Raw genomic sequence first — 25,464 nt, forward strand, 5'->3', positions numbered from 1 at the left:
TTTTATTAAAGCAGAGCTAATGTCCATGTGTTCTCCTATTTTGCATGGCCACGTTCATTCTACAAGTGCAGAGTGGAGCTGTGGAGACAGAGACAATCTGGCTCACAAACAGTTATGTATTTACCATCTATGGGTCTTTTTATGGAAAATGTGTATGTCCCCTATCATGGATAGAGAAAGGCAGTAAATGGTTAGGGATTATTATGTTAGAGCAGAAATGGGGGAATGGAGTTAGAAGTGGGTAGGTTCTAGATGTGATGTGAAGAGAGGGCAGATGAAATTTACTAAAATTCCAAGTGTGTAATTGGGAGAGAGAGAAAGGAGTCAAAGAATGTCAAAGGTTTCTGGCCTGGACAACTGGAAAGATGACCCTAAGGAAGACAAAGAAACTGTGTATAGACCCGACACCCCACCCCCACCCACAGGGGAAGGAGAGCAAATAGGAGATTCCTTCTCCAATGTGTTCAGAAAGAAGATACAAAGAAAAGAAAAAGACAACATTTGGACTAGAGGCCATGTCCCCATTCTCCACCTGTCCCGCAGACTACTCCCTCTTCCTGTGGCCAGATGTCCCTCCCCCATGAACCTTGAGATTGCTTCTCACTGAAACACCAACATAGCAAGCAAAGACACCAGGTGCCATGGTCGTTACAGGGGACTCACAGTCTGCCTCAGTTTGGGGGAAATGAAGCTCTGCTTCAGGGAACTGAAACCTGCAACGTTCTCAATTTAAAATAATTGTGTTATCCATCAAGATTTCAGAAAGATGCAGGCAGCAGTGCAGTTTGGAGTCTCCCAAAACAAAGAGAAGAAAAAGACACGTTTGGCCTAGAGGCCATGGAAATAGATGAAAGAATGCCAAACCCTGGAGTAGCATTTACCACACAAGTAGAGAACACAGTGTTCCCTAGGAACCTCAGAACAAGAGGATAGGGCAAACCACCAGCAGGAGGCACCAGACCTGCCTGGCAGCAGCACTTGCAGCAGAGGAAATGGGAGACAGGAGGCTTTCAAAGCTCCAGCAGGCATTCCTGCAAAGCACTGTGGGCCAGCAGGAGAAGAGCAGCTGAAACTGAGAAGGGTTCTGGCCAACCCCAAAGTGAGTGCAGTAGGTCTCTTACAATATGTACTATATGTTGTGTAATCAATATGGTACAACAGCCATTTACATAGCACTTACATTGTAGTTATGATAAGTAATTAGAGATGATTTAGATAATTTGAATGTGTGGAGTCTCTCTTCAACTCTGTGGAATTTGGTGTCTTTGCGGGGTCCTTGGTGGAATTCTCTGTGGAAACTGAGGAGCAGCTGTAAGTACAAATGTCCCACATTCAAATCGGAAGGGCTGATGCTGTCCAGCCCCTAAACTCTCTTGAAAAAATGAACAGCCAATGCTCCTTTTCAGGACAAGGCCTCACCCAGAGGAGAAATCGCTGGGAGGAACGATAGACACAAAGGATGAACCTCCCTGTGGAAACAGCCAGAAAATTTTAGAAAATAAGTCGACATGTTTTTAATACTTCAAGAAGGAAGAGGAGGAGGAGGAGGAGGAGAGCAAAGGGAGAATGGAGAGGGACAGAACTGGAGGGAAGAAGAGGTGGAGGAAGGAGAGGTGGAAGTTTCCGTTCCATCACATAAGAAACTCTATCCTCAACCATACTTTTACAAGGAAAACGAATTTTGCATAAAAGTGCATAGCAAGAAAAGAAGGAAACCAAATCCCAAATAAAGGTATTCTAAGAAAAAGGAGAATCCATCCTCTCAGACGACGAAAACAAGTCAGAAAAGAACCCCCCAAGCACATCAGATGGTAGCCCACTCTATCAAAACTAGCTAAAAAACAGAAGGCCAAACAATGCAAAATAGGACAGAACCTGAGAGGGGAAAGGAAAATTATATCATGGATATAGCTTTCTGTTTGGGATGGTGAAAAGTTTTGGATTTGGATAGTGAATAATGCTTGAACAACATGGTGCATCTACTTAATGCTATAGAGTTATCCACATAAAAATGGTTGAAATGTTGAGTTTTATGTTTCATAATAAAAAAGAACAACATAAATGGAAATTAGATGAGATATGGTAGAAATCAACATAACTAATCTAAAAGGGAAAACACGAATGAACATAATAGATAATGTCTAAAAAGAAAGAATAATGAATTAAAAAAAATGAAACACATGATAAAAAATATCCCAGAGAGCTGGTAAACAGGAAAAGCAAGAAAGCCAGGCAAATTCTACAAAGGAGAATGCAAATACACATAGGAATTTAATATGTCATAAAGGTTACATTTCAAATCTGTAGGTCATATAATTTAACAAATTGTGATACATACATTTTGGGGTGAAATATCTCTGGAAGTTTCCAAAATGTGGGAAAAGGTGATGTCTCCTGTGGGAAGAGTGGTGAAGATGGTGACTGGCAATTTTGAGGGAATGGGTAAAAGTTGTTGGGGCTGCTGGATCCTGCAGATGTTGGCAGGTTGCTCCTTGCGCATGCGCACTCTGCTTGCGTTGGGTGGAGATGGAAGCCAAGGAGTGATGTTTTTCTTGTGAGCTTCGTTTCAGGGCAATGGTCCCTGAAGACAGCGCTTGCCAGAACCAATGGAAGAGGACCTGACAGGCTTCTCAGTTCAGTATTTAACCCCCTTTCAAGTGTGATCTCTGTCCTTCACCCTCTACCCCAACGTCTCTCTGCTGTGCTCTGAAAGCCAGGTTGGCTGCCTGCAGGGGCCCTTGCCAACACTGAGGACTTGAGGACACAAGCCTCAGATGGAGGCCTTGCTTCTCGAGAATTAGTAAAGTGTCAGAGTGATACTGGCCTTGTGTGTGCAGGTTAATTCAAGTAGTGCCTCTCTGCTGCCCTGGTGCATGGGTGTTGAGTCAGTGGTGATTTATTCCAGGCCATGTTCTGGGTGGGCCTCATGCTGCTGAGTTCACTTGGCCAAGTCCCAGGTTATCAGCTTCCCTCAGGGTAACTGTGAACCCTCTAACACCCCTGGTAGATTCCCCGTGTTTTGTATTCACCTTTCCCATCTAGGATCTTAAGTGACCCAAATATGGTGGAGATGTGCCCTGAATCTTCTTTTGTAAAATGCCTTTCAGGTAGACGAAAAACTAGGCCATTCTCCATGAGAGTTTTTTGTTTGATTTTTGTATTTCTTCTGGTCAACCTGAACCCGTCTCCTATCATTTTCAACTTGCTTGACATTTTATCATTTTAACCCTAGTTTCAAACATTGTGTTATCGGTCAGCCATTTTGCCAATTCCTGATTCTTCCAGTAAAACCATACATCTCTCTTCTTTTTGCCTTCCTAGTGCTGGATTACATGCCTTCCTCTTTCCCCCATTCCTAGCCTTTACTTCTATTATCCTGGCCAAATTTGAGTTCCTTTCTTCTCATGCAGGCTGTGATCCCCATCGCTACCAAACTAAACCACACTTAACAGCCATTCAAACTCAAAATTCCTGTTTATTTTCTGTTAATCAATTCCATTACATTTCTTTATTCAATTTTATTAAGTTTTAAAAGTATATTGGCATGAGTACATATTCATAGGTCTATGAGGACAAATGTTTGATAGCCAAGTGCTAACACAAGGCCTCTTTATTATCTATTAACCAATTCTATGGAATTTCTTCATTCAATTTGACTAAACTTTAAAAATATATTAGAATGAATTCATTTGTATCTTTGTATCTACATATTTATAAAATTTGTATCTACACTTGTGGAAAACTATGTGACGCCCAGGCAATACCAGAAAGCATCTTTATTACTTATCTCTCAAACAATACTATTACATTTCTTTATTCAACTATATTAAGTCTTGAAAATATATATATATATAAGTGAACACTTTTGTATCTATGTACCTGTCTGTATATATATGTGGAAAACTATTTGGTATTCAAATGGCAATATAAAGCCTCTTTATTACTTACCCTCTAATCAATACTATAGCATTTCTTTATTAAACTATATTACCTTTTCAAATATGAATAAATTTTCATCTATCTATCTATGTGTATATGAGAACACTATTTGGAACCCATGTGGTACCCAAAGGCCTCTTTATTTTCTAACAATTCTCAGTGGTACCAGAAGGCCTCTTTATTATATATTAGTGAATTATATTACATTTCTCTATGTAATTTTATTAAACTTTGAAAGCATCTGAGAATAAATAAATGTGTATCACTCTATCTATATACATGTGGAAAACTATTTGGTCCCTAAGTGGCACCACTGATCTTTGCAGCTCTTACATTATGTAGCCATAGTAGCGAGAGATCTCCATCTCTCTTTCCCTCTCAATGAAACACTGCACTCTCCCCATTGCAGTGTACTTGGCAGCATTCTCACGCTCTTGTTGAGCCTTCTTCTTCATGGCTTCCCGCTCTGGCCTCTGCTGTTTGGTGATGGGAGTTGATAGTACTTGCCCAGGAACATTGGGTTTCCTCCATGGAATTGGCTGTGAGGCAAAGTCTTGGAGGAGATATTGGTTTTGAGGCTTGGGTGGTTGTGACTGGGGCTTGGTCCCAACCCTGGGAACGGGTTGCCAATGAAGAGAAGTACAAGATGATGTTTTGTAGGGTGCAGGCCCAGAAGCAGCAGAGCAAGGGACACTAGGCTGTTTAGAAGCGCTCACACCTGACTGAATGGCATGAGTCAAAACGGGCTGAGCTGGCTTGGCAGGACGCATCCAAGATGGGTTGGCAGAAGGTGTTTGGGATGTGTTGACTGCCATGGGTTGAGCTGAGCTAGCAGGGCCAGGCTGGGCAGGGTAAGCCCCAGTAGGTCTCTGTGAGGCCAGAGACTGTGGCCTCCTATTGATTACTGGTCGAGGTGGAGGTTTCTCCTGCGTCAGAAAAGGCAAAGGTACCAATTTAACCTTCCCAGGTGGTGGAGGCTCATAAATTAATGGAGGGGGACCCTCTCCTTCAGCACTGATATCTGGATTCTGGGCTTTGACTTGTGATTTCTCAGGACCCTTAACCACCTGCCATGGTTTCATAGCTGGGCATGGACGGGGGTCTTGGGTACTGCCTGAGTTTCCCGGGGCCCGGAAGGAAGAGAGCCCAGTTTTCTTATCATTCTTCTTCCCCAGTGCGTGGAAAACCTGCACCGACTCCAACATGTGCATGCTGAGACAGCTCCGAGGTTTTTTAAAGGACTCTTGGCAAAGCTCAGGATGGTTCCTCTTCCGCTTTAGTTTGGGCACAGTTGGCTTCTCTTGTGCCTTGACTTTGTTGCCTGGCTGCTTCCTCTCCTCGGCTTTCTTGGAGTTGTTTTCTCTGGTTCTCTTGTTCTTTTCCTGCCCATGGCCCTTAGCCTTGCTGTTCCTGCTGGATGCAGCTTCCTGAGCTCTGCTGTTAGGGTGCTTGGCTGTGTGCACATTGGCCCTACTGCTGCCTGCATCCCTGTGAGCAACTTCTCCTCCTAATGCACATTCCAGGTCCCTTAGCTGCATTTTGGCCTGAGGAGTTCCATGAGGAGACTCTGAGGCTTTATGTTTTTTGTTCCTTTCTAGAAGGATATTTTCAGAATGTGGCTTCTCCTCTTGGTCCAGAGGACCAATGGAGGCCAGAAGCTGGTGGATTTCAGGGATGTCTAAAGGGAGTAGTGGAGGATCCTGTTTCTCCATGGCAATTTGGTAGGCATCCAGTGGCTCTGAGAGCATGGTGTTAATCTCACACAAATTCTTAATCTCTGTTTGTTCCTGGCTTTGATTTGGAGGCAATGCCAAGAAATCAGTAGATCTTTGGCCTGGAGTTATGGTGGAAACGTCCCCAAGTTCAGTTTGTGAGCTTTTCTCAAGTATTTGGCTTTTTCTGTTATTGCAGATGTATGAGAATTCTGGAGGCTGTGGCAGACAAAATGTCTGACTTGGAGGTTGCAATCCCAAGGAAGCCTCCGTCCCTAGGGAAGTTTCCATCCCTGCAAAGGAAACAAGGACGATGGTAAGTAGGATGCTCCCCTTCCCAGCGACACACTATTCAGGGAAACCACCTACTTTGGAGAAAGCATTTCCATTAGCTCTTTTTAAGGACCACTGACAGATATCTGTTAAGAGTTGCATATTAGTTACAGGTGATCCCTTGAAGTCTTACTTTTGGGCTGGTTCATCACCATGGCAGCATGGGTTTCCGGTAGAGCACTTGTCTCCTCAGTGGGAAACACAGAAAAACTCTTTCATGAAGTCTCTCGTTCTCATATAGGGGCCCCTCAATTCTCTCCACTCTCCCCAGAATGTAAGAACACTTAACACCATGAACTAGGAGAAGGTGGAGCTGTTGCTCATGAAATCAATGTGAATGGTCGGGGGTTTTGGACTCCTGCTTTGGACAGCATCTCTACATACAGAGGTTAAATCCTGCAGTCAATTAAGGAACAATTAAAGTGTCACACCCTGATATGTGTTGATGTATTTTTCTAAACCAAAGTAAAATTAGGGAAATATATTTATAGTGTGGATGTGTAGCTGGACTGAGTGCAAAAATAGTGAACAGCCGCTTCCTTCCATGTGCTCCTAGAGGTCTCTTAAATGCATGGGTGGCCATTATGCTGTGCTGCATGCTTCTCTTACAGAGTCTGAAAATGGGGACTGCTGAACAAGATTGTGGTTAAAATCTCAGCACTTGAATTCTAGGGATGTGTGGACCCACAGTTACCAGCTGAAAACTGGACCCTCCTTTCGAATGGTAATCTTATTCCTTCCCCTTTTTTGTTGTTTGTACTCACCTTGAAAATTTGTTCCTTCTCTACTTGGAGTGGACACAGAGTAGTAGGTCACAGGTGTAGGGACTGATGGTAGGACATTTGTGGGCTGAACTTCCTTCAGCACTGTCACCATTTCTGGTTGAGGGGCAGCGGCACTACTTCCTGCATATGGCACAGAGCCATAGGATTGCAGGCAGGACCAATGTTCTCCAGAGAGCAGAGTCCCCAGAGAGTTATGATCACAGTAGTAGACCTGGCTTCCTTCTTGGTGGGGTAGTGAGAGGCAACGTCCTTGATTTGGAATCTGAGATAGTGTCACCTGGACGAGCCTACCAGATAGTAGTGGATACCCAGGGATCATGACATTGGCTTCGGAAGTTTTGTCATACTGGGATGTCATAGATAGGGAAGAATCTGCTGTATTCTGGTCAGTGACAGTCAGATTAAAGTCCCTGAGTGAAGATGAGCTCTTTTCAGCACTTCCTGGGATATACCACTCCGAAAAACTTGGATAGGAGGCAGGTGCCATGGGAGTCTGGTTCTGGCCAGTAACCCCAGACACCATGGCTGTGCTAGCATGTTGATAAAGGTAGGCACTGCCCGTGAGTGTCTGGAAGGAGGTGCCACAGGTTGAGGGCAGTAACCATGCTGAAGTGGCAGCTGGAGCAGAGACTCTGGAGAGGTTGCACACACTTCCTGTCAGGGACGTTGCATTGGTCACCACAGGAAGAGAGAGCTGCAGAGAATGTGCATTTCCATGTAAAGAAGAATTTTGGAAATTTTCTGTAGGAAGAAGAGGGTGGTGAAAATATTGATGAGACAGGCAGATTCTTAACAATATTCGAGGAACAATGACATCTTAATGTTGTACTAATCAGGAGGGCCCTGATTCCAATAATCATTGAGAGACCCCAAATCACTCCATTTAGGATGGCTGCAAGTACTCTTCTGATTACCTGCCTTTTCTCTCAAATTGGGCACAGAAGTCCCAAGTGGTCTGCTTCACACATTGTTCCCTATAAGCATCCTTCTACCTGTCCTACCTTTCCTTTGAGCCTGCACTAGTGTTGACTCCTGAATTCGCCCTAGAACTGAAGCCTTTTCGAACTCAGAGAAAACCCCAACATTACCAGTTAGCAAATGAGTACACCAAGGGTCAGGGAAGTGAGATTGACTAGTTCAAAATCAGCAACAGATTATGGAAACTTTCTCCCTGGCAGGACTCTTGTTCCAAAGACCAGAAATCTGGAGATACAGAAATTTGTTTTTCCCTGTTCATCGAAAATTGTACTGATATCACCATAGTGATCTTTAGTATCTCTTTTTTGTTTGTCCAGGTCACATGATATTTCCTGGAGTTCAGTTTTACCATCCAAATGATAATTTAAGGGTCATTCTTTGCCCTGTTTCAGCCTAACTGCTGATCCTACATGAAAATGACTACCTGAAATTCAGTTTCTCAAGAAATGCTTCTTGAAAGAAATTGAAACTTTCTGAGCTTCAGGTTACTCATCTTTAGTGTGGTTATAACAATAACAATAGTGATAATTCATCCATAAATAAAAGTGTCATATTTCATAAGATTCATGTGAGGGCTGAGGTTATGGCTCAGTGTTAGGGCGCTTGCGTAGCACATGCGAGGCCCTGGGTTCAATCCTCAGCACCACGTAAAAATAAATAAAATAAAAGGATTGTCTTTAACTACAACTGATAAATAGATATTACAAAAAGTTTCATTTGGAGGGAGTTACAGTATGTTCTGGAAAGATAGAAGCAAAAGTCAAAAACAGCTCAGAACTAAAAGAAATGACTAGATAGTAACGAACATATGGATATGAGCAAAAGTGAGTGTATATCAAATTTGCTAAGAAATGAGTTCTGTTATCATGCATACAATATTATGAAAGTGAATGTTTCTCTTTGATTTTAGTGAATACTGTTAATCAAAACAAAGCTCATAATTGAAGGTGAGTTTGAATGCATTCTCAAGCAGTACATATAGACAGAGAAGCTATACTAAAAATGTGTGTAATTTGAAGTAAAGTGAACACAAATTTGAAGTAAAGTGAACACAAATTTAAGTAAAGTGAACAGATGGGTAGCCATGTGAAGAAGCGAAAACTAAAGCCAAAACCCAGGATGAATCTGGGCATGGTGTGGTGGGCCTCTGGTCCCAGCACTCGGGAGCCTGAGGCAGTGGGATTGCAGGAAACCAGGAATTCAAAGCCACTCTGGGCAATTGAGCAAGATCCTATCTGAGAAAAGAAATAAAATATCCTGGAGATATAGCTTGTGTAACATGCTTGCCTAGCATGCATGAGACCCTGTGTTCAATCCTCAGAACTGGAAAGAAGAGAAGAAAGAAAGAAAGAATGAATGAGAGGAAGGAAGGAAGGCATAAGGAGCAAGGCAGGGAGGGAAGGAGAGAGAAATGGAGGGAGTGAGGGAAAGAAGAAGGGAAGTAGGACAGAAGGAAGGACGAAAGAAATTTTGTACGTACTAGAGAAAAAAACAATAAGTGTAAAGTCATTATTGTTCTTGTTTCTCTTCCTCTAAGGATTACCAGCAACAAAAGAAAGACATTAATTCCACTAGGTAGATATTTCAATTGATATAAACACATTTTCTGATAATCCTTTTGGTTATTTAAAAAAAAAACAGAAAAAATGCTTTAACAAAATCATAGAAGCCTAGTTTATTATCACATTTAGAGAAAAGTCTTGTCCCTAAAGTCTGAGAAAACAATCACAGTATAATAAAATAACAAATTTAAAACAATTTTTGTCTTTTTTTCTGACATTTTTTTCTCCCTTTTATATTAATACAAAAATGTTTGAGCTACCCTACACCCCAGCCCCAAACAATTATTTGAAATGTAGACAAAACAAAAAGTCTTCACATAATTATTTAAATAAACTCGGAATTAGAGATGTGAGCTTGAATTTTTATTCTTATATAGTTCTTTCTTTAGGTTCTTAGATTTGGAAATCATCAATGACTATTTGTATATTGTCTTTTTTAGAAAAAAAAACTGTTGTAAATATGGAAAACAGCTTCACCTTGACAGCTTATATCACACAAAGGAATGTGTCCTTCTGATGCAGGTTTGGACAAAACATTTTTTAGAAATCCCTGTAGTTTAAAAATCAGAACAAAATAGGACATGGTTTGCCATTTCCCCAGCTCTGTCTAGAACCACTTTCTTTGGCTTGTTTGGAGGAAGAATCATTTCTAAAACATACTTCTAACATGTTCATGTTCAAACTGTCAACATCATCTGTGTTGAAAGAGATCATAGGAAAACTGTAACAGCCAAGTGTGGCTTTTCTGATAACCTGCTTACCCCAGTGATACCCTAATTCAAGTCTTAGTTTACTTGCTGGTCTGTTAATCTAAACATTCTCTAAACCAGCCTCTGGGAAGAGTCACTCTATGCTGTCTGTTGGTTTCAATAAAATCTTTGCTTTTCTTTCACATCCATCCCAACCAACCTCTTTTTTTCTGGAGAACATCATTCTCTTCATCTCTATTATTCTAACATTTTCTTCTCCTTTATTTTTATATTTTCTTCGTCCACCGAGTTCCTGTTGCCTTGTGCTTAAACAGTCACAAACTTTCTTCCCCAAGAACATCTGCCTCCTTACAGCCCTGTCCTCCTGCTCCTCTCTCCCTATTTCTCTTTTCACCTAGTTTAAATAGAAAACTCTCAAGTATGTGAATGTCCCTTTTATGAACAGCACTAAATTTGAAATACTGAAGTAGAAATCTTTGTGAAGGGAAACTGTTACAGAGGAAACCTCTTGGTTTCCACCCTGCCTAGGTTTTGTCTCTTTCAGTTGAAACAACACCACCATGAAATCTGATTTCATTCTCTAAAACATGCCCCTCAAGATGCAAGAAAAGTAAGGGACCAAAACATGGGCAATCTGTTATCCTCAAGTAGCAAATCAGGAAACAGATTTTGTGAGAGTAAACTAGTCCAGTTCTATACCTAGTACATGTCAAATTCCCAATGAAATTAGGTGTCCAGATTTCTAGTTCCATCCTTTCCCCTATTATTCTAAGCTCTTTTGACTCCATTAGTAAATTGAGGCAGGTAAAAGTCTAATGAAAAACTTTCAAAAGTTTCTTTACTCACCTGACATGGTCAGAGAAGAGGTCACATCAATTGTAGATACAAAGGATGAGGAGATCACCCCAGAGGATGTGTGGGTGGCTGAGGCTAGTGAATGCATGTTTCCCAGTATGGAGTTCACTGGTCACTGTTTACTGGCCACTCTAATGACTGGTTACTGGTCACTGGTCACTTGCGATGATTCAAATTTGTTTACAACTACATGGCAAGCCTAAGATTCCTGCAGGTGGCAGTAGGTTTGGTGGGAGAATGATGTCACAAACCTGGCCGTTTAAAGGTATGAAGTAGCCAATAGAGTGGTCAGACTCCCAAGGAGAAGGTGGGATTGGGTGGGGAAAATGACAAGAGAGTTGATTGGGTGGAGAAAGTGACAGGAAAGTTATAATAGAAACTAAATGGCTCAGTTCTGGTAGGTGAGCCCTGCAGGAGGGACATAATGGGCTCACCCCATGGCTCCCCTCCCCCAGGCTCTTGTGTTAGGGATATCATCTCTGTGATCCTCTTAAATGTTCATTAATATATTATGAATATGTTATAAATTATGTTTCACAGTATAAGAGGTAATAGTGATACATTATTCTATTAACATATTCAGTTAACATCCCTGGAGATGGAAGAAAGAGACATCTAGGTTGAGCAAGTATAGTGGTTCTGGGACCACAGAAGTGGATTTGATTAGTGAAGTTACTGCAGTATTCAAGCATTCAGAAAGGGGTTAAAAACTTTTTTTTTTCCTAGTTGTAGATGGACCCAATACTTTTATTTTATTCATGGGTCAAGCCCAGTGTCTCACGTGTGCTAGGCTAACGTTCTACCACTGAGCCACAATCCCAGCCCTAGGGGGAAGTTCCTTGAGTGCATTCTCTGGGGAATGATGTGGCCCAAGATTCTCTTTAGTTTCTCCTTGATCCCTGCTTTCTTTGGCCTGGGCTGGGCCAGGTTCGACTGGTAACTCTCTTCTGCTCTCCTTCCCCCACCCCTCTTCATTGTAGACATTTTTTCATGGACAAGCCTTGAGTCTGCATTCTTGTACACATTGATATTACTTTATTTTAACTTGCAGAAGCAGGGGTCTTTTTTTCTGTGAGTTGATTCTTTGAAAAATGAACTCTGAACAATAGCAGAAACTCTAGAGAGGTGGAAGACCTAGCTGACTGTAAAATTTCCCTCTCTGGATTTTTGTTGTAGTTCTGTAAGTTATAATTTCCTGAGGACAGCTCCTTGGTCATGTAGACTTTCTGCCATCAGCCTCTTTCATATGTGAGAGGCACTGAGGATCCTTTCTCTCTTCTTATGTAAGAGGATCCAGTGTGGCAGTTACTGTGACTTCCTCCCCCAGGCAAACAGCCACTATAGAATCTTGGGCTTCTCACATTCTTTGTCTTGCATGTTTGGGTGGAAGGCCAGGAGAAAAGTTAGAACATTAAGAGAACATAAAGAAGTATGGATAACATAAAGAAAAGAGAGGTTAACATGGACTTTTAAATTTTAACTTTTTGTTAGAAACAAGTCAACTCATTGAGGTCTCATTTTGTGTTAATAAAAGGGGCAATTGATTTTTTTTTTTTTTTTTTTTTTTTTTTTTGCTGGGGGGTCGGGTCCTTGGAATTTAAACCAGGGACACTTTCCCATTACCTCACATCCCCAGCCCTTTTTATTTTTTTTAGAGACAGGGTCTCACTATGTTGCTTAGGGCCTGATGGATTTGTGTAGACATGCAAAGAGAGGCTTGTGGAGAAAGCATTGTGGTTATGCTGTGCACCCAAGGAGGGGGTGTGTCTGTTCAGCCCAACTTCATCTAAATTGCTTTTGCTTTTGATCCCCTGGAGAGTGTTAGTTTCTCCACTTTCTCTTGTAATGGCGATAAAGTCAGTCAGGACTGAATTGGTAATAATATATATATGAGTACTGAGCTGGTTTGGGGGAGTACAACTATGGGATTTAATCATTTTCCTTGGTGGTAAGGTTTTTTTTTTTTTTTTTTTTTTTTTTGTTTTTTTTTTGTTTTTTGTTTTTGGTGGTGGGGGTTTACCAGGGATTGAACTCTACCACTGAGCCACATCACCAGCCCTATTTTATGTTTTATTAGAGACATGGTCGCACTGAGTTGCTTAGCACCTTGCCATTGCTGATGTATGCTTTGAACTTGCGATCTTCCTGCCTCAGTCTCCCAAGCTGCTGGGATTATAGACGTGTGTCACCCCACCAGAAATGTGGTAAGTTGTTTTTTTAAAAAATTTTCTGTTAGTTGTCAGTGGACCTTTATTTAATTTTTGGACTTCTTTAGAGACATGTGTAGATAGTGTGATTCACGATGTCAAGAACCCACAGGAAGACAAGCGCATATATAGAAAAAATTGCTCATAAATAAAGATAAATAGTACATTTACAGGCCTATTTTCCCATCTCTTACACTGCTAATTATGGAATATAATTTTTTTTTGATGGTTGTGTGGGATAATTCCTAGCTAAGAGGGATTGTGAAATGTTTGGTGGTATAAAGATATGGCTTGGAGTATGTCAACTTTTTCAGGGTATATTTTTTTTTCTTTTTATCTCAGTTGCACACCTCAGATAGCTTACTTCTATAATACTGGCATGTAATGTGAGACTAAGAACATACAGTGAGTATCTGTAAGCCAGATCATTCCTTATGTTCTCTTAGAAATCAAAGGTATCCACAGCTACTATAGGTTAAGGAGATAGAGATGATGGAGATGGGTGCAGTCCTCATGAATTCAGCAAAGCCTTTATTCAGCTGTGGAGTCAGGCATCAGATGGGCAGACTTTTTGGTTAGAAATGGCTGCTGATCTGGGTTTATATAGGTTATAAACTGGGAGGTAACTTACCCATTGAAGACTTTAACAGGACGTGGGCATTCAGGAAAAAGGTTGCAAAAAGTAGAAATTTGTCATAATGAATAGAGGCAATGATTTCAGGTCTGGTTGCTTCTTGCTGGGAAAGGGTGAAGTAGGAGGACCCCTTGTCTCAGAGTTCTGGAAAAGAACATGGGTTCTCTGGTGGTTGAGGCTGAAGAAGAGTATATGTGGGAGTAGACTCGGGGCTCAGGCACAGTCTTCCTTTTGTGGTTTCAGAAATTTGGACTGTATTCTGGAGAGGGCTTGAGCCAGACAGGTCACCTCATTAAGAAAATGTTTTTTGTACACAGTTAAGAGTAGGGAGAAGAAAGGCTGTTATGATAAAGGTGAAGATTAACAGATTTGTTAGTTCTAGGAAAACAATTTTAGCAGGTCCTATCCTTGGGGAGCCTATTTCCCTTAATCAAGGCCATTGTATCCCTTTCAAACTCAGGGTTCACTTTCCGTGATCTCAGGAGTTCGGGTCCTTTGGAGCATTGCAAGCATGATTAACTTTGGAACCGTATTTTCCTGATGGTCTAATCATTTCCAACCTGTTTGAAAGACTGTGCAGAACTAGAATAGAAATTAACTGTGTAGTTATAGCTAGTAGCCCAGGTATATGTGTAGAAAAGTATTTCAAAGAGTTGAGGGAGGAAATCCCCTTAGCTAAACTGCCCCAAATTTCTTATCAAAAGTAGATGTTTTTGCATTTTCTATGGCAGAACCTGAGATTGTAATTTTAATTCAAACAAGTATTGATATGAAAAAGATCAAGTCCCATTAGGTGATTACATACATTTTGCCATTGTGTCTCAGTGTCATCAAATGGATCTCTAGTGACACAAAATTGGGTGATATTACAATGACCCTGAAGTTTCTGAGCCCATTGTAAATGTTGTACTTATTCTCCTAGTCAAATAATAGAATCTTTTAGTTGTTGAATTTTGTTTGAATTATCCGGATCCATATGTTCTTGAGTTTGCCAGGTCTCAGTGACATTCTTATGGAATTGTTGAAGGTAATGGACCTGCTGATGCAGTGTCTCCGCTGCAGTCAAAACAACAGTCCCAGCTCTCAGCCACCAGATGAGCCATTTAGCGTGGTGTTTCAGGTGCCTCAGTAGTTCCTACGTGGATGGTACTTAATGGGCCTCCTGCCATGGTACTTTTAATTTTACAAGGATCCCTTTGAGAGTCATTATAGTTTGTGCTGAACTTTGCCATAGAGTTCAAATGTTGTTGTAGCATACACTTTACACATTTAACATAATATAGATTTTTGTGAGGCATCACAAAATTTGAATGGGTATTTGAATGGGTCTGGACCCTAAAACATAGGGATTTAATACACATACTGTGAAAGTACAATCCCTTATGAAAGGAAATGTTACGATAGATAACGTTTTTCAACTTATTATATTGAGAATTATCCTTCCAGATCCCCAAAGTCTCCTCAGTCAGACCTATTTTCCATATTGTGTCCTGAATTGGCAGAAAATCCATTCTCATGGCAGGTGATAATTCTCACTTAGACCAGTATCTAGTGATGTTAGAATGGAAAACAGCTCTATGAGCCAGATGTTCTAAATTGTCTCTATGAGGTAATTTTCATCCCAGAGTTCTAGATTCAGCATCAAGTCAGTTCCCCAGGAGAACCCCAATCTATAACTTGTTTTCCTACAACAGAAAGATTCGATGATAGGGTTATCACCTTCAGACCATTGTAAAACTTTTGGTGAATGATCTCTGTGCGAATGGTAAGAGCATATGGGTCTGCTTAATGAGTAATTAACATTAACTTCCTGGCATGCAGGTGAGCCTCTGCCAGTGAGGAAAATAAGCCTGGCCTCTTGATCCTGTTATTTTGGGACATATGTAAGCCGAGTTTCGAGGCCCAGTGTGGTAACAATATGAGTTTCTGAGAGAAACACAAAGAGCGGATCAGGAGGACAGTCCTGCATAATTGAACAAGATTGTTGGGAGGACCTGGTTGTCAAGAAAGGACCAGGCAAGAAGGCCTTGGAATTAAGATAGATTGAAGGGGGAGGATCAAACCATGTTACTGGGTGAACAGTGAAGACCCACTAATAAAGTTAAAATGGAGAAAGAGAGTGCCACCAGGAGTATCCAGATCTAGGTTGGTATATTTGGCAACAGCCTCAGTAAGCCAGGCCAAAAAGAGGGTGGGGTTTTATCAGGTCCCTGGATAATTTCCTTTACCTTGTTCCAATTAACCCGGGTATGAGAATTTTTGTCATGCCTTAAAGGAAGCAAGTAATCATGTGCTGGAGTCTGATGACCCCAGTGTCTTGAGGCTGATATGTCCAATCAGGTTCAACTGTAGGGATGGCAGTCTCTGCTGCAGGATGGATAAGGGGACTTTGGGCATGGAGGAGATTGGCATGGATTATCCACCTGTAAACTGTAAGCATGTTCATCAGGAGTCAGGGTGGAAGGTTGGATGTGATAAACATCTGCCCAAGTAAGGTGGTAAGCCTGAGTCAGATGCATGAACTCCTTCCTGTACTTAGTAGAGAAAATGGGCCTACTCTGCCTCTGTTTGTGACAAAGCTGTCATAGAGAAGGTGACATGAACTTGGACCATCCCTTCAGCCCCTGCCACCTCTCTGAGAGGGAACACATGTTCCACTCTAAGGACTTTGGATCATGTAGAGGAGGTGATGGCAGGGGGGAAGGTAGAGTATGAGTGTGGGGTTTGAGGTGTGGGGTTAGACTGGGAGTAGTGGGACTTTGAGGAGAGGAGTCTGATATGGGGCCATGAGACCCCAGAATCTGTAAGGATTGGGTTTATCTGCTATTTATGGGTCAGTGAATGAGGAGGAGAGGCGTGAGTCTGTGTGGATTCACTGTAAAGCAGAGCAGGGCTGACTTAAAGGGGGCTTTGAGCTGAGGAAAAACAAAGCTTAGAGATAAGCTATTTTAGGCCCTTTGCCATTCCTCTATTGTTGGAGGTAACTTGTGAAATCCTGGAGAATGTCTTTATCAAAGGTCCTGTTACTTGGGCCATTCATGCAAATTTAAAGTAATTTAAATTAGGGCTATATTTGAGTGCAGAGACTAATGAGACATTCGATATTACGGTCAGTTTGGGAGTAAACATTCTTGAAATTACTAATAAGACTCCCTGATGGGGAGTTCTGAGGAATAACTGCATAGTTCACATATTGGAGAGGTTTGGTTGAGGTGATGGTTTGAGATGAGGGAATCCCCTGAAATCTCATGTCACTGGACTGGACTGTTACACTGGAGAAGAGGAGAATGTCCTCACTCCAGTCTCAATGGTGGGGAACTCCAGGGTCCTGGCTAGTCAAAAGGTGGTGTCCCTAGGCAGGGTATCTCTCTGCTGGGGACCGGACGGGGCCTTTCCTCTCTGTAGTACGAGAAAGCCAGTGTTGGCTCTGGGAACCAAATGGCAAAGAGGTCTCTGATCCAGAGGGCTGTAGGGTGTTGGGGAGGGGAGGGATTGGGAAGAGGATGGCAAGGGTGAGGGGAGGAGTTCAGAAAGAAGATGCCTTCAAAGCCAGTAGACAATCTGATGCAGATCCTTGCACTGGTGACATAAGGCCACAAGAACCTAGCCCAGGGCTGGGGTTGTTTTGGGGTCACATGCTGTCATTGAGAGTCAAAGTGGAGTTAGGGGGCCTCAAGAGTCTCTTTTTGTAGGGTGTGGAGGGAGGTAGGGTTGCAGTCATTTTAAAGATTCAGCAGTAGCTGTGTGAGCTGTGGCTGGGGGTTCCCCTGTCCTCAAAGGGCCAAAGGAGTGACAGGTGTTCAATGATCACTTCCCAGCTTGTATGGTTCATTTCATGTGACTGAGAAAAGGAGCAAGTTGGGCGGGGATGGGGAGAAGTGCAGATCTCATGAATTCAGCAGCTTTTATTCAGCTGAGGAGTCAGGCATCAAGTGGACACACTTTCTGGTTAGAAAATGGCCACCCATAACAGGAGCAGTCTGGATTTATGTAGGTTACACCCTGGGAGGTGACTTGAGTTTGAAGACTGTAATAGGACACGGACATTCAGGGAAAAGGTTGGAAAATTAGAATTTTTTTTAACTAAGCAGTGTTTTTACAGGGCAATAGTGGAGGGTCTATTGCACTGCCACAGGGAAGGATATATTGGGAAAGGATCAATTCTTGCCCTTTCCAGGGATTGTCCTATCATTGGGTGATGTTTGCTTTCTTCCCAGGGATTGTCTTGTCACTAGGAAAGAGGATGTATTGGGACAGATCAGTGTTATTAATATTCTTCCTTCTTCCCCCTGATCTTCTTCAAAGGCCGCCCTGTTTTGGAGGTTTGTCATATCCACATCATTCAAAAGCAGTAAGTGTAAAACCAGGAGGAATGTGGTGTATTGTTAGCTTTCTGTTACTGTAACAAACACCTGAGATAATCACCCTATAAAAGAGAAAGGATTTCTTTTGTTTCACAGCTTTGGATGATTCAGTCCATAGTCAGTTGGCAAGGCAGCAGCACATGATGAAAGGGATTTCATGGTGGAACAAGCTTCTTACCTCACGACCTGGATGGAAAAGAGAGAGAAGGGTGGTGAAGAGGAGGTATTGGGCCCTATTGTCCCCTTCAATACTGGAAACCCTCAAACCTCAATGACCAGAAGATATCCTACTAGGCACCCCCACCCTTTTTTCCAGTACTAGGGATTATGAGCTATCACCAGCTCCTCTTTTAAATAAATCTTATTATGAGACAGGCTCTTGCTCAGGTGCTCAGACCAGCCTGGAACCTGAGATCATTCTGCTCAGCCTCCCAGGAAGCTGGGATTATAGACATACAACATTATGCTTGGTTTAAGACCCACCTCTTAAAGGTTCCACCTTTCCCACTAGTGCCAAGCTGGAGGCTAAATGTTTATGGGACATTCCAGATCCACCTTTATAGCATGTGGTAAGATCATCTATTGAGAGCAATATAATTTGTACATACTGAAATATACAGGTTCAACTGCTGTTTGCCTCTCGTGTTCCCAGACTTCATAACAATTTGTTTTCATAATTCCTTCCACTTAATTCTATCTTGCAGTCTCAGCATCATCATACACTCTAAAACTAGTCTAAAATGTGGTCTGAAGAACCAAAAGAGCCTTGGTATAACGTAGCATCAAGTCATCCCCGCCCTAAACCATCTGTTTTAATACTGAGGTTATTGTCCTAAGGGACAACCCCATCCCTACATTTTGTAATGATCAGGATGACTGAGACTCATCTTGGTTCACCATACCATAGGATCTATCACTGAGGTCCTTCCATATTCTCTTCTCAGTTTGATTAAAGATTGTAAACCCTCAAGCATCCATATGGTACATAGGTCCTACAAAAAACTGTCACATTTTATTAGTGTCAGCTACTTCATAGTTGCTCCAAATAGCTTTTACTCCTGTTTCTATTTTCCTCTCCATGTATTAGGTATCTGGAAAAAATACTAAAATCCTCCAATGACCTCTCATGAGGCTTGGGATTAGGATTCATACTCTTTACCTAGATTGCAGAGTGATTCAGCCACTGTCACCTCTCTGACCTCATCTCCCACTTTCCTTTTTCCTTGCTACTCTCCAGCCACACCCTCAGACCTTCTGCAGTTCCATTCCAGACCTTTGCCCAGCTGATTACTCTCATGAGGTGCTTTTGTAGTTCTCTTCACTTGGCTGGTTCCATCTTATCATTCATGTCACTCCCTCAGAGAGAACTTCCCTGTCCATCCATTCTAAGGAGCTACCCAGTTACCCTGTATCAGTTGGTCTTGTTTCAGTTTTCTTAATAGTCCTTACCTCTCTCTGATATGGTTTGGTTGGTGTATTGTCTTTCGTTGCCCACTAGAATATGATGTCCAGAAAGACGGGAGATTTTCTGACTTGCTTACAGCTCCCTTTTCAATGCCGACATTGTTTTGGGACCCCAGTAATAGTCAATATATATTCCCGGTTGCTCACATATTACTGAGGTCAATGTTGTCTCCTTGTGCCCAAAATCAGTTCCATGGATGGTCTAGCCATTTATGGTGATAACCCCGATGTGCAAAGCTAAACCAACCATTATGTACCTGGGACCAAGAATTCTTCAAAAGGCAGTCCTTGGTAGAAGCATAAAGCCTCAAGGGTAGATGCCTTCATTAGCTATCATGTTTGGGAATCTATACTTGCCAGTGGATCTACAATGAAAACGAACACATTCTGTTTTGATAGATTTCATAGATGTTGGCTTAGAGCCATCAGAAGGACAAATAATTTTAAAAGATGAGCATGGGGGCTGAGGTTGTGGCTCAGTGGTAGAGTGCTCACTAGCATGCATGAGGCACTGGGTTTGATCCTCAGAACCACACAAAAATAAAATAAAGATACTGTGTCCACTTAGGCTCAAATATAAATATTTTTTTAAAAATTCAGCGAGATCTTTTGGAGGATTTAGGTGGGTTGCATGCATTGAAACACTACAGCAGCCTATGTGGAACATTGCTAGGGAACGGAGGTTATCAGAAAGCAGAAATGGAGTGTGTATTAAAGAAAATTGTTCACACTGGTAAGATGTTTGCTGTGAACCCATTGGGAATATAAAAAGAATTTGAAAAGTAGATACTTGGGAAGACAAAGATGGGATGAACTGGTTCAAATATAGGTAAATACACAAATGCATTGCAATTTTTAAAATTGTACATTATTATTGTAGGTAAATTATCTTCTTTTTCACATGGAATTGGGATTACCTGATGATGTTGTCCCTTAAAGCAGGGAGGTGATTTATCCTTTGAAGAGGTGGGCATTAAGCCCACAAAATGTGGGCATTCCAGAAAAAGGTGGCAGTAAAACCATACATGTAAAACCATAACATGAAGAGTAATCTGTGGTTTGGAGCACCACGTATAGTTTCTTTAAAGACTGGTATCTCCTGTCAGCAAGGAAATGACAGATTTGGAAAACATTGTTTTTCCTCATGCATGGAAAGATCTTTAATATGTGTGTCTGTTAAAATTAATGATTAAATGTGTACCTGATGGATTGGTTGTATTTTATAAATACTCTGTTCCTTTTTTATGGCTAGTTAGCTATGTGCTATATAATTTATATTAAGTAATTCAAAATCTTTGTTTCAGTTAAAAGTTTCATGTCAAGGTTGAGAATTTCTAAAAGAGTTAAATGCCATAAGACACTTTAGGGTTCTTTGGTGTACTTCAGGTCAGGGATTTTATCATTTTCTATTTGGTTTACACATTTACTTTATAAAGTGGGTAGTAAGCAGACACTGTAACTGTTTTGTATGTATAATTTTAAGTTTTTTAAATTTATTTGTTCTTTTTGTTTATACATGATATTAGAGTGTATTTTGACATATTAGTCTTACATGGAGTACGACTTTCCATTCTTTTGTGTTTGTTTGGTTTGGGGGGAGGAGTTTAGAGGAACATCCTTTAATGGTGTATACCTCAGCACATTCCCACACTCAGATTGGAGTGGAGGCAAAGAAGCAGGGATGAGTGGGTGACCCCACAGAGCCTCACATGGCAAAGAGGAAGAGGAAGGTGACCATCAAACAGAAGAGCCGATGGCCTTCAAAGGCATAGGAGAAGAGCTGTTGCTTGAGAGATGGGTTCCTACCAGGGACAGAGATCAATGCCCACCCAGGGAGAGGAGAAAATGAGAGTGGGGGAGGGTGGAGGGCACAGGAAGGTGAGGGGAAGGTGACTGTGAGGGTCTAAGCTACACATACCCTGGAGATCTGATAGATAACAATTTGGCAAGGTGAAGTGAACCTGGCCAGACACATATTTAGATTCTGGTTTAGATGTCACTGGCATACCAGTGGTCAAGCTGGCTTTATAAAGTGGCTAATAAGCAACCACTGTAACATTTTTGTATTTCTAATTTTAAAAGTTTTTTTTTAATTATTGATCATTTTGTTTATACATGATAGTAGAGTGTATTTTGACATATTAGGCATACATGGAGTATAACTTTCCATTCTTTTGTGTTTGTTTGGATTTTGGGGAGGAGTTTAGAGAAACATCATTTCTCTAAACACAGTTCCAAACCAGTCTCTGATCTCATCACACCAACAGTGGCAGCCCTGCCACCAATGAACTTGTCTGCTGAGTCAGTGTCTCAGGAGACAGTTTTGTTCTGGAACTTCTGTCTGGCCACCTGGAGAGGAGCTGGTGTAGGAAGGCTGTTTAGATGAGTCCTGTGGTCTACTCAGGAGGGAGACAGAGGCCTGATTAGACCCCTGGTACAACAGCGGGTCAGAGCTAGAGAAATAAGCGGTGCCTGGGAGGTCTGCATTTTTTCAGTCTCTCACCTTTAGCCCTTGGTCCCAGTGTTCGGCTGCCCAACCCACATATCCCTAACTTCCCATTCTTGTGGTTGTTTGTGGGGTGAAGTTAACTGGTCATGTATTCACACATGAACACAGAAAACCTACGACCAATTCATTCTGCTGCCTTTCCTATTCCCACCTTCTTCCATTTCTACGTTCCTCTTTCTCTAATCCAATGAACTTCTTCTCTTCCCTCCCCCATTCCCCAACATTCTGTGTTAGCATCTATGCATATCACAGAAAATTCAGCCTTTGGCTTTTGGGGGATTGGCCTATTTCTCTTAGCATGACAGTCTCCAGTTCCATCCATCGACTGGCAAATGCCATGATTTCATTCTTCTTTATCACTGAGTAATGTTCCATTGTATATAGATACCACATTTTCTTTATCCATTCATCTGTTAAAGGGCTCTGTTGGTCCCATCGTTTAGCTATTATGAATTGAGCTGCTGTAAACATGAATGTGTCAGGATTAGTATAGTATGCTGATTTTAAGCCCTTTGGGTATATGCCATTCAACAAACCTGTACTGATCAGCTCTTATTTTTGAGACACTGTTTAAGACATGGGACACATGGAAATGAACAACATATGAGACAATTTTGTGCCCTCAAGGGTCTTACATTTTAGGAATTGACGGGCAAGGGAGTGATGGAAAGTCTAAACCATAAAGACAACAAAGAATTAACTTACAAAATGTATTGAAAGGTTCACAACACTGCAGGAGATGTGGTCCCTGGTGAAGGGAATCAGATGGAAGGAAGGGAGAACCCTGAGAGGTGATTGCAGTTTCAAAGAGTGTAGTCAGACAAAGCCTCATTGAAAGGTACAATTTGAGAAGAGGCTTGAAGGAGGTGAGGAGTGTTTTCTAGCCTTGGAACAGCAAGTGGGCTCAGCTGGTCTGGGGTGGAGTGATTGAAAGGGAGCATAGCAGTGGATCAGGCAGAGCCAGAGTCTGTGAAGCAGTACAGCCTGTTTTTGTGAATAAAGTTTTATTAAAGCAGAGCTAATGTCCATGTGTTCTCCTATTTTGCATGGCCACGTTCATTCTACAAGTGCAGAGTGGAGCTGTGGAGACAGAGACAATCTGGCTCACAAACAGTTATGTATTTACCATCTATGGGTCTTTTTATGGAAAATGTGTATGTCCCCTATCATGGATAGAGAAAGGCAGTAAATGGTTAGGGATTATTATGTTAGAGCAGAAATGGGGGAATGGAGTTAGAAGTGGGTAGGTTCTAGATGTGATGTGAAGAGAGGGCAGATGAAATTTACTAAAATTCCAAGTGTGTAATTGGGAGAGAGAGAAAGGAGTCAAAGAATGTCAAAGGTTTCTGGCCTGGACAACTGGAAAGATGACCCTAAGGAAGACAAAGAAACTGTGTATAGACCCGACACCCCACCCCCACCCACAGGGGAAGGAGAGCAAATAGGAGATTCCTTCTCCAATGTGTTCAGAAAGAAGATACAAAGAAAAGAAAAAGACAACATTTGGACTAGAGGCCATGTCCCCATTCTCCACCTGTCCCGCAGACTACTCCCTCTTCCTGTGGCCAGATGTCCCTCCCCCATGAACCTTGAGATTGCTTCTCACTGAAACACCAACATAGCAAGCAAAGACACCAGGTGCCATGGTCGTTACAGGGGACTCACAGTCTGCCTCAGTTTGGGGGAAATGAAGCTCTGCTTCAGGGAACTGAAACCTGCAACGTTCTCAATTTAAAATAATTGTGTTATCCATCAAGATTTCAGAAAGATGCAGGCAGCAGTGCAGTTTGGAGTCTCCCAAAACAAAGAGAAGAAAAAGACACGTTTGGCCTAGAGGCCATGGAAATAGATGAAAGAAAGCCAAACCCTGGAGTAGCATTTACCACACAAGTAGAGAACACAGTGTTCCCTAGGAACCTCAGAACAAGAGGATAGGGCAAACCACCAGCAGGAGGCACCAGACCTGCCTGGCAGCAGCACTTGCAGCAGAGGAAATGGGAGACAGGAGGCTTTCAAAGCTCCAGCAGGCATTCCTGCAAAGCACTGTGGGCCAGCAGGAGAAGAGCAGCTGAAACTGAGAAGGGTTCTGGCCAACCCCAAAGTGAGTGCAGTAGGTCTCTTACAATATGTACTATATGTTGTGTAATCAATATGGTACAACAGCCATTTACATAGCACTTACATTGTAGTTATGATAAGTAATTAGAGATGATTTAGATAATTTGAATGTGTGGAGTCTCTCTTCAACTCTGTGGAATTTGGTGTCTTTGCGGGGTCCTTGGTGGAATTCTCTGTGGAAACTGAGGAGCAGCTGTAAGTACAAATGTCCCACATTCAAATCGGAAGGGCTGATGCTGTCCAGCCCCTAAACTCTCTTGAAAAAATGAACAGCCAATGCTCCTTTTCAGGACAAGGCCTCACCCAGAGGAGAAATCGCTGGGAGGAACGATAGACACAAAGGATGAACCTCCCTGTGGAAACAGCCAGAAAATTTTAGAAAATAAGTCGACATGTTTTTAATACTTCAAGAAGGAAGAGGAGGAGGAGGAGGAGGAGAGCAAAGGGAGAATGGAGAGGGACAGAACTGGAGGGAAGAAGAGGTGGAGGAAGGAGAGGTGGAAGTTTCCGTTCCATCACATAAGAAACTCTATCCTCAACCATACTTTTACAAGGAAAACGAATTTTGCATAAAAGTGCATAGCAAGAAAAGAAGGAAACCAAATCCCAAATAAAGGTATTCTAAGAAAAAGGAGAATCCATCCTCTCAGACGACGAAAACAAGTCAGAAAAGAACCCCCCAAGCACATCAGATGGTAGCCCACTCTATCAAAACTAGCTAAAAAACAGAAGGCCAAACAATGCAAAATAGGACAGAACCTGAGAGGGGAAAGGAAAATTATATCATGGATATAGCTTTCTGTTTGGGATGGTGAAAAGTTTTGGATTTGGATAGTGAATAATGCTTGAACAACATGGTGCATCTACTTAATGCTATAGAGTTATCCACATAAAAATGGTTGAAATGTTGAGTTTTATGTTTCATAATAAAAAAGAACAACATAAATGGAAATTAGATGAGATATGGTAGAAATCAACATAACTAATCTAAAAGGGAAAACACGAATGAACATAATAGATAATGTCTAAAAAGAAAGAATAATGAATTAAAAAAAATGAAACACATGATAAAAAATATCCCAGAGAGCTGGTAAACAGGAAAAGCAAGAAAGCCAGGCAAATTCTACAAAGGAGAATGCAAATACACATAGGAATTTAATATGTCATAAAGGTTACATTTCAAATCTGTAGGTCATATAATTTAACAAATTGTGATACATACATTTTGGGGTGAAATATCTCTGGAAGTTTCCAAAATGTGGGAAAAGGTGATGTCTCCTGTGGGAAGAGTGGT

General features: G+C 41.7%; 1 protein-coding gene and 1 pseudogene across 2 annotated transcripts in view; both read right to left on the minus strand.

Moving 5' to 3' along the window:
• The window catches only part of LOC308632773 (centromere protein I-like), a 358,828-nt pseudogene that overhangs the window by 210,876 nt on the left and 122,488 nt on the right, over positions 1–25,464 (minus strand). The gene's annotated exons all lie outside the window — the stretch shown is intronic.
• LOC308632403 (uncharacterized protein C2orf78-like) lies at positions 4,269–10,962 on the minus strand (the record flags this gene model as incomplete). The annotated part of the gene is made up of 3 exons (XM_081264485.1): positions 4,269–5,944; positions 6,749–7,510; positions 10,866–10,962. 3 exons carry the CDS (start codon positions 10,960–10,962, stop codon positions 4,269–4,271), a joined length of 2,535 nt encoding a protein of 844 aa, XP_081120611.1.

The sequence above is a fragment of the Spermophilus citellus genome (assembly GCF_964194105.1).
Source record: "Spermophilus citellus genome assembly, chromosome: 13".
Lineage (NCBI taxonomy): Eukaryota > Metazoa > Chordata > Mammalia > Rodentia > Sciuridae > Spermophilus > Spermophilus citellus.